This window comes from Pundamilia nyererei, unplaced genomic scaffold (assembly GCF_000239375.1).
Source record: "Pundamilia nyererei isolate P.nyererei 1_Seehausen unplaced genomic scaffold, PunNye1.0 scaffold00045, whole genome shotgun sequence".
Taxonomy (NCBI): domain Eukaryota; kingdom Metazoa; phylum Chordata; class Actinopteri; order Cichliformes; family Cichlidae; genus Pundamilia; species Pundamilia nyererei.
The window spans coordinates 3,633,199-3,641,008 of NW_005187446.1; the positions used below are offsets into that span (position 1 = coordinate 3,633,199).

The 7,810-nt window shown below is 38.6% G+C and overlaps 1 protein-coding gene across 3 annotated transcripts in view; it reads left to right on the plus strand.

The window, feature by feature from the left end:
* Nucleotides 1-230: 230 nt before the first annotated feature.
* The window catches only part of il6r (interleukin 6 receptor), a 10,036-nt gene continuing 2,456 nt past the window's right edge, over nt 231-7,810 (plus strand). Inside the window, exons 1-9 of one of the 3 annotated variants that reach the window (XM_005732134.1) lie at nt 231-573; nt 2,654-3,286; nt 4,228-4,351; nt 4,747-4,925; nt 5,028-5,197; nt 5,334-5,478; nt 6,204-6,376; nt 6,473-6,614; nt 7,589-7,621. In XM_005732134.1, the coding sequence (XP_005732191.1) occupies nt 366-573; nt 2,654-3,286; nt 4,228-4,351; nt 4,747-4,925; nt 5,028-5,197; nt 5,334-5,478; nt 6,204-6,376; nt 6,473-6,614; nt 7,589-7,621 (1,807 nt within the window). In that variant the 5' untranslated portion in view covers nt 231-365. The remainder of the gene's footprint in view (nt 574-2,653; nt 3,287-4,227; nt 4,352-4,746; nt 4,926-5,027; nt 5,198-5,333; nt 5,479-6,203; nt 6,377-6,472; nt 6,615-7,588; nt 7,622-7,810) is intronic. The other 2 variants (XM_005732135.1, XM_005732136.1) reach the window with 2 other exon arrangements.

The following is a 7,810-nucleotide window of genomic DNA, read 5'->3' on the forward strand; positions in this document are numbered from 1 at the left end:
CATAATATGAAATATTAAAAGCTTCAGTCTGTATTGCCACATTTGCCATTTTCCTTTCGTGCGCCATGGTGTATGTGCTAAAAACACTACAGTAAGAAAACAGGATATGTGAAAATATTTTTAAGGAACTTTCTGAGTTAAGAGATTTTTCATAAATGAATATTAATATAGCAGAGCTATATTCAGCTTTCGGTGGGTTGGGGGCGCTTATTTTGATGCTGAGGAGGATTTCCTCTGTGTAACGGCGCTGAACAAGGGGAAGAGCGCAGGGATTTCACAATAACGGGTCTCATGGACAGCAGACTGAGCCAACCAGAGAGAGCCGCCTTTAACTTTGCTGTCTGCACAGGGGGTTTTGGTGTTGCATGAGCGGTTTTCGTGGTGTAAATAGCTCGGTCTTGTTTTCACGGTGTAAAACGTTTGAGTGGGGTCAGTGTACAGTTGCTGCCGTCGGCGATGGTGTGAGGACCCGCCGCTGGAAGGAGGATCTCTGGGTAAAAATGGGGATTTTTCTCCTTTTGCTGTTCTTCGCTCCGGTCAGCGGAGTTTTTGAAGGAACATGTCCCAGAAAAGGTAACCTCTCCTCTCATATTGTCTAAATGTAATTTTTTTTTCTTCATCTGTTTTCTTTGTTATTAAGAATAACAAAAACTTAGGCTAATTTAGTGACAAAGTTAAAGTTATTATAATTTAGGATTTTTTGGAGTCTAGTTTTGGAGTTAACTGAAAATCACAGCGTTTAAAAATATTTACTTCATCGAAGTTCACTGTATTATTACAGGATAATATATAAAGTAAGCTTTTTTTTTTTTTGCTTATTCCGCTTTTGTTCTTTCGGGGGAAATGCGTTTTTATCCTGTTGGGAAATGTTATGACGCGTTGTAGCAGCTAATTTTACAAGCTTTTTTAAAATTTGTTGTAAACTTTACATTTTATAAATATTATAGGCACAGAGTCAGGAAAATTCATATAAAAACAAACAAACAAAAATTAATCGGCCACTTCATTAGGTACACCTGTTCAAGTATGCCGGTCTTATCAGCTGAGCGGATTTACGCGTGAAGACGTGGTCAAGACGACCTGCCGAAGTTCAAACTGAGCATCCGAATGTGAGATGATAATGTAGCTGACTTTGAATGTGGCGTGATTCTTGAAAGGTTAATTTGAGTATCTCAGAATCTGCCTGGATTTTCCCACACATCTGTCTATAGGGTAAACAGAGAATGGTTCAAATAAGAGAAGATATCAGGTGAGCGACAGTTCTCTGGGTGAACATGTCTGGTTGATGCCGGAGGTCAGAGGAGGATGACCAGATTGCTTCAGGTTGATTGGAAGGAAACAGCAACTCAAATATTCACTAGTTACAACAGAAGCATGAAGGTGTATAGGTCTCTGAATGCACAACACATATAGGCTATAGCAGCAGCACATCTGTCAGCTAAAAAGAGGAAAGCGAAGCTATAATTAACAGGGCTCATTAAAACTGGACAGAAAATATTGGCTGCTGTGATGTGTCAATTTCTGCTGCACATGTGGATGGTAGGATCAGACATAAACAGCATGAAAGCTTAGTTTTTATGTGGATCTTATTTTGACCTCTTGTTTTTAATTCAGTTTACTGAAAATGTTTTGTTTTAATTTTATTTTTTTATTAGTTTCAATGTCAGTTTTAGTTTCTTTATTGACTGTTGTCTGGAAACCATATACCAGAGACAGAGAGAGCTTTTTAAAAGTAACAAGTAACAAGTTTTTTTTTAAAAAGTCAGTCAAAGCCTCATTAGGAAACTTGTGACAACAAATTTTACAAAACTAACAAATGTTAAAAGGATATTTTCTCTCCATTTTTACTTTATTTTAGTTAGTTTTCCAAGTTTACAAAATCATTTAAGCTCATTTCAATTTCTTCAAAGTCTACTTTTTTTTAGTAACTATTTTTTTCACATCGAGTTTTAGTTTTATTTTTAAGTTAGTTTGAATTAAGCATAACTTTCTATAGCGACTGTGTGATGTTATCATGTCAGTATGAACAGAGAAGGACTAACCCAGTACCAGCATATAACATAGTGGCTGTTGATTCTACATCAGGCCTTTATCAGCTTCAGCTTCAGTCTCCATTTTATCAGATTTATCAGATAAAGTCTTATCAGATGTTTAAAAAGACACAACGGTTAACTGGGCAAGAGCAAAACGATTTGTTTTACTAAAGACTAAGGGGAATGAAACTATAACTTCAACCCAGTCAAGTTCAGGCAAGTCATACTAAACCAAAACATGTCATGTTATAAGTGACTGTGTGAGGTCTGAGCAGAAAATCTGAAACATTACGGGGAATGTTAGAAATAATACAAGACTGAAAAGAAATGATGAAGATGAGAGACACGTTAAAAGAGGAAGCTGGGGTGGAGGTTATGCAATGTGTCGCTCTGTGTTGTGCCTAATCAAATACAACCAGTACTGAAAATAATGAGAAGCTAACATTTTGTACAAAACACTGTATGAACAATCAAATCACAAACATTCCACACACACACACACACACACACACACACACACACACACACACACACACACACACACACACACACACACACATCAAAAATGATTCTGGTTCTTATTAGTTCTACAGATTCTGTGTTTGTGTGTTTTTCTGCAGACCCTCCTCCAGGTGTGTTGGTCTTATCGCCGGGCAGTAAGCTGTTTCTGACCTGTGGCGGTCATGTGAGGGTGGATGGTGTAAAGATCAGTCTGAAGGGAAGCAGCTTAAACATCAACAAAAGGGATGGTTCTTCGAACGGGACACCAGCCGCTCCAAATGATATACAAAACAGTGCAGTTTCAGTCAAAAGTGATGACAGTTCTCTGAAGAATGTAAGTGAGGGCTACAGCCCTCATTTCACGGAGGCAGGAGGAAACAGAAGCCTCATATATTCAGATGCAGGGTACACAACTTCTCCTCACATCGTCCAGCCAACCAGGGCCACTCGATCGCTGAAGGACGAATCTCATTGGACCACTGGAGAAACAGATGTTGAGGATGACTATGAGGAGGATGAAGAGGATGAAGTGGGGGAAGGAGTGAACCGGGTAACAAGGGGGATAAAAGTGATGCCTGAGTGGAAGTGGAACACGATGACAGTGAGGACAGAAGACAGGGACTGGGGTGAAATTAAATTCGGGAGGAGTGGGACAACGCTAACTCTGGCCTCACTGAGAATGGAAGACTCTGGAAAATACAGTTGTCATCACAAAGGCAAAGAAAAGTTTAGCTTAAAGGTGATCGTTGCAGGTGAGTTCTCATAGTGAGGACTTTGTGATGGAGGAGGAAGGTTATATAATTCCATCCATGCTTTTATTTTCAAATAAAAAGCCTATAGGTGGAAGGCAAATGACTTTAAAATCCATCTTTTAAATCCAGCTCAGAACTTGTATATCATTGGGTCAGGATTGATGTTGTACACACGACTCACTAATAGACAATCAGTAAACAAACCAGCGGGTGAACTGTGACTTTAAATGTTTTTGGGCAAATTTCAAATTTTAAATAGTGACACCAAAAATATTTTGCAGTTTAGCAGTTTTAGGGTCTTTACCTTGCGATGTAAAGCTTGCCTTGAGGCAACTGTTGCCGTGATTTGGTGCTATATAAATAAAATTGATTGATAACACATCCATTCTTTTCTTTTTCAGATATGTTATAGCTTTGCTGCTGTGCTTGCTCGTCGTCCTGTTGCATGAGCCAGTATGGGTCAACATTTGGCTGTAAAACAGAAGGCCTCACATTTGACTCTAGAATACTTTTTTTTTTTACATAGAAGTATTCACGGTTGACTCAATATCTGTAAGGCACCCAGGTCCTGTGGCTAAATAACAAGCCCAGATCATCACTCCACTGTTGTGCCAGACTGTTGCTGATATGCATCACCAAACGTGGTGTTGTGACTATCGTCTGTCCAAAGTTCATTGTTCCCAAATTCTTCTGGTTTGTTTACATGCCACTTTGCAAATCTAAGTCATGCTGCCATGATCTTTTTAAGAGAGTAGAGGCTTTCTCCTGGCAGCCATTAAAACAACACATATTTCAGTCTTTTTCTAATCGTGCTGTCATGAAGGCCAACAATATAACAAACTACCTGAGGGCTGTAGAGCCTGAGAGGACCCTATTTAGATAATTGATTTTTAAAAATGGATGGGTGAACAGTGTGTTTACATGTCTTCTTTATCTCTTAGATTCTCCTGAGCCTCCCAGTCTGTTCTGCTACAAAAAGTCGCCCAGTAGTAAAATCCGCTGTGAAGGAATGCCTCAGAAAGCCGCCATAAAGCAGCCTAGTTGTTACCTCTTGCTGAGTAAAAAGTAAGTTCATTGCACTTGAAGTCCCCCATGAGTGCTTTGTGTTGTGTTTTAAAAGGATCATCAAGTAATATTTTGCTCCTGTATTTACATACATACAGGAAAACTGATGTGTGCAAGCCATGGATAAAAAAATGTGCATACTGTGGTTGTTCTCGATCAATATTGGTGTATGTTGCAAAACTTCTGTAATCTTGTGCAGTCAAAATGCTAACATTGCTGTTACATAAATAAATACTATTTCCAGTAAACTACTTGAGATCAAAAATGAAAAAGAAAAAAAGTATGAAAGTTGTAAATGGGCCTAATGTAGTAGAAATGTTGTTGTAGGCCACTTTCTCTTTTCCTTTATGTCCATCTTTGTGTGACTGACTGTTCTTTTCCTTTCCTTCTCTCAGTCCAAGAGAGAAATTCAAGCGAGTGTCATGCTCATACTCATCTCGGCTCTCTCGCTGTTGGTGTGCTCTGGACCACATTGAGGATGATCGGAGAACCCCTCACCTGGTCTACATGTGTGTGACAAGCATCACAGGCAATGTCACCAGCCCCCTTAAGTACTTTACACCATTAAAAATTTGTAAGTGCTCAAGTCAAAGTACATGTGTCCATGACAGGACTGAGTATTGGCCTTCTGAAGTGCTTTAAAGTTGTGCTCACTGTGTTTGTTCCCACTCCTCAGTAAAACCAGACCCTCCGTCAAATGTGTCAGTCCGACAGGAGAAAGGAAAGAAGAACAGGCTGACGGTCTCCTGGAATTTACCGACATCCTGGAAGGTGCAAGATAACTTCTATAAATTGATCTATGAAGTTAAATACAACCCTGTCAAACCGTCAATTGGTAACGAACAGGTCAGTGCTGAGACACCTGTTGTCAAACTACTAAGTGTGTGTGTTTTTTTTTTTTTTTTCAATGTTCATTATGCTGGCATAAAACAGAAAACGCAGTTTTGTTTCAGAGATTTTTGTCTTATATGTATGTATTCAGGTACTGCCAGTTAATGGCCAGCGGCAAGCAACCATCACTGATATAATGCCTGGTGTTGAGTACCTGATACAAGTCAGAGCTAAAGAGGAATTTGATGGACAATGGAGTGAATGGAGTCCATCCACCTATGCTAAGAGCTGGACAGGTAAATTTACACAAACCCAAGAAAAAAAAAAATCAGAAAAATGATCCATCCTAGACACAGAGTCATGACAAGGTAGTATTTCTGTTTCTTTGCCATATGATTAGACTTTCTCATGAAAAACTTTGCTTAAACATCCTCTCATGTACATTTATACAGCCTCCAATTTTTCTTCCTCTATGAATGACTTGAATATGTGCAGATTGGCTCAGCATTCAGGATACCAGTTGATGAAGTGGTTGAAAAGGTTTATGAGTTACAGTGTCCTGTTGCACCTTCCCAGATTAAATACTTCAAATTCCCTTTAAAGTCGAAGTTTAGACATGAAAGTGAAACCACTTTGTGGTCTATGTTTTGTTTTGTTCTGTTTTTATCGGTTAATCTTGCCCGTCTGTAAGTTAAGATGCATTCTGATTGATTTTCACAATTGCTCTACAGACATGAAAGAGGAATACTAGCTAATAATTTCCCAAGAAGAAAACAAATAAGCATATTTTCATTTTTAGGAAAGTTTTCTGGTTTATATTAAACACATTAGTAATGATTTAAAGACTTATTATTGTACCTTTGGATAAGTTGTAATGCTCCTAATTGCAAAACATTTAATTGTGAAATATATCTGACTAATATTTCATATTCAAGTAAATTACAGACAAATTCGTCATCTTTTAAACTAGTCATATTATTCCACATACAAGACCTTTACATGTTCGTCCCTGATCCCTCAGAGAAGCCTCAGCCTCCATCAATCGTGTCAGCGACGTTGGAGGAAGGACAGGATATGACGACGATGATGACAGTGTCCTGGAGTTTACCGACAAACTTTGAGGAGCCACACAATTTTAGACTCATCTGTGAGATCAAATACGGGGAAACAAACCTCTCCTTTCACAGCGAAAACGTAAGTAGACAAGGTTTTACTTAGTTGTGAAAAGTTGAACACTCTGTTGTGTCAGTAAATGGAGACGTTTGCCTGTATGTGTCCATCTTGGTACAGCAGTTTGAAGGAGAGGGCTCCTACACCATCGTAGTGACTCCTACACCTGACGTTGACTTCCTGATACAGCTGAGGTATAAGGCAGAACATGATGGTCAGTGGAGTGAGTGGAGTAGATCTTATCCTGTGAGCCCCCCAACGGGTAAATAAATACGCACACACACCTCTAAAAAATAAAATAAATAAGTATATTTAAGTTTATCAGTAAGTATTCTATATGCTCAATTAAAGCACAGTACAGGAGTGTAAGTTTTCACAGAAGTAGCTGAGTGGACTTTATTTGTGCTGAATGAAATTAAACTTTAAATCCTGTGACAGATGTTTAAGGGGCGCTTCTGTCAGTCTGCCCCAGGGCAGCTGTGGCTACACCACCAGTGTGTGAATGCGAGAGTGAATGAATAGTGAATGAATAGCTTTTCAAGGGTGCCTTGAAAAGCGCTATATAAATCCAATCCATTATTATTATTATTAAGAAGTTTCTCAGTGGCTTAGGGGTTCAAGATATTGACCGTGTACCATTAGTGCACTTCCCCTTGTTGTGGTGAAAAAACCCTTTCTTTTTAAACATCAGTCCAACTCTCTGTTCTCTTTAATGGTCACTTCTTTCAGCCTGTTTTTAAAATATGGAAGAAACAGCCCTCCAAAAAGAGAGAGAGAGAGAAAGAGAGAAACAAGATTCTGCTGGATTAGGCACTATCATGTTGGATTATTTATAGTCTTTTTTATTTTGAAAGCAAGTGTTAGGCCATATTGACTTTTAATTGGTAAAGAATTTGTCTGCTAAATTACCCAAAACTTCTTACAACCAAAGAAGCAAGTCTTGCTGCTTGGCAACTCTGAACTAACATAGCTATAAACACCTGAAAAGTTTGCAGAATTCAGTTTAGAATAATTTTCCCCCAGGAGTTATTCCTCCCTGCTGTAACATCTCCTTGTCTGCTTATTGGGACCACTTAAACTATGTCTTACTTATTGCAGTCTGACATAGTTCTTTAGGAAATGGACAATTTCAGTCTTTTTTAAAATTGCCTTATACAACTTTGCCTTGTTATCTCAGGTTTATCATTTATTATTATCTTACTAATATGTTTTTAAAATATATTATTTACCCCGTAGGTTCAGGTTCAGGTGATCAATATCCAGATGATGGTGAGTTGGCATGCAAACTGTGAAATATTACAGTTACTTATGCGTGTGTGTGTGTGTGTGTGTGTGTGTGTGTGTGTGTGTGTGTGTGTGTGTGTGGGAAGAAATAGAAAGAGAGGGAGATCAACAAGAACAAGGTAGGAATGACTATCCATTTGATCTTTTCTGTTTTTTGAAATTGATCAGCATTAC